Source organism: Asparagus officinalis, chromosome 1 (genome assembly GCF_001876935.1).
Source record: "Asparagus officinalis chromosome 1, Aspof.V1, whole genome shotgun sequence".
Lineage (NCBI taxonomy): Eukaryota > Viridiplantae > Streptophyta > Magnoliopsida > Asparagales > Asparagaceae > Asparagus > Asparagus officinalis.
In genome coordinates this window covers 6,128,897-6,130,223 of record NC_033794.1, presented here as the reverse complement: position 1 = coordinate 6,130,223, position 1,327 = coordinate 6,128,897, and the positions used below count along the sequence as shown (strand labels likewise).

The 1,327-nt window shown below is 42.1% G+C and overlaps 1 protein-coding gene across 1 annotated transcript in view; it reads right to left on the bottom strand.

The window, feature by feature from the left end:
* Positions 1 to 1,097, bottom strand: part of LOC109829834 (chalcone synthase 6-4-like) — a 4,940-nt gene extending 3,843 nt beyond the window's left edge. Inside the window, 8 exon segments of the mRNA XM_020396888.1 lie at positions 429 to 575; positions 578 to 627; positions 629 to 657; positions 659 to 726; positions 729 to 801; positions 803 to 865; positions 867 to 919; positions 1,001 to 1,097. Of these exon segments, the coding sequence (XP_020252477.1) occupies positions 429 to 575; positions 578 to 627; positions 629 to 657; positions 659 to 726; positions 729 to 801; positions 803 to 865; positions 867 to 919; positions 1,001 to 1,097 (580 nt within the window).

Genomic DNA, 1,327 nt, shown 5'->3' with positions numbered 1-1,327 from the left:
TTAGGCACCGTTTGGCAAATGGTTAAGTGACGGGTTAATGAGACTTAGCACATTCCTTAACCCGCCAAACACAAAAAATCTATACAACGGTTAAAGTGAGTTAACCCTCCATAATTTGTCAAATATAAAAAATATAGGATGGTTAAACTAATCCCATTAATTAGAGGGATTAAAATGAGTTAACCCTCAAAATAAGAAGTTTGCTAATACTCCTATTTAGAATGATTAATAGTTAATTCTTCTAATTATAAAGAAAATAGTCAAAATTCTTGTTATTCCCAAACACTAAAAATGATCACAATGGCTAAAATAAAAGTTATATAATAATTTAGTCTTTCGGATTATCAAATAGATTAACTATGTTAATCATTCTCATTAATTAGTCTCGAGAGGGAGCCATAGAGAGTAAGTAAGTAAGTTGAGGCTACCTGCTATTATATTCTGGTAAGTAGACACGATCTCAAACAACGGAGTCTCAACACCCGGCCGCGGATCCGCCCCGACGACCACCGCGGCAGCACCGTCGCCAAACAGCACTTGCACGACCAGGTTCTGAATGTGATCCTCACACGGCCTCGAAAGCCGTTAACGATCGGCTCCGAGCAGACACGAGCACACGGGCACGCCGTTGTTCTCGGCGAGGTCCTTCGCGAGGCGAAAGAACGCTGCCCCCGCCGAAGCAGCCTTGCTGGTACAGCATGAACCTCTTGGTGGACAAGGGGAGGCGAGGAGCTTGACGAGCTCGTAGTCGGCCCGCGGCATCGAGGCGCCGGAGCTGTTGCAGACGACGAGGTGGGTGATGTGAGGAGATGGGTTGGCCCCAGTCGGCTATGGCCTTTCTGGAGGCTTCGGCGGCGAGGGGCGGGTATGAGGACGTCGAGTGAGGTCTGGCGGGCGTGAGAGAGAGGGGAAGTCGTACCTCATATGAATTTTTTTTCTGCAAACTCGGTACTTTTAAAAGTGATATGATATGATATGATATGATATGATTGATTGTCACATCTATTGAAAATTATTCCCTCGTAACTAACTTCCTTATCCCTTGTTATTATGGTTTCTAAACCATGCGAAGCAATAAACTTAACTTGCTTATTCATTTGCCCCAACGGGTAAAGCGAAATTGAAAAAGTAAATTTGTTTGCTTATTCTCATTCTACATTGAAGGCACTGAAACTACAAAAATGGGGGTATTCCAATATTTTTCTGCGAATTTCTTAATAATAAAAGTTATTGGAGAACTAAAGCATAGGAGTATCAAAGTTAAATGACATTGAAACTTTATGGTATTAAAGTGTCAAAAAAATCGCAATACACTAAAATACGGAAG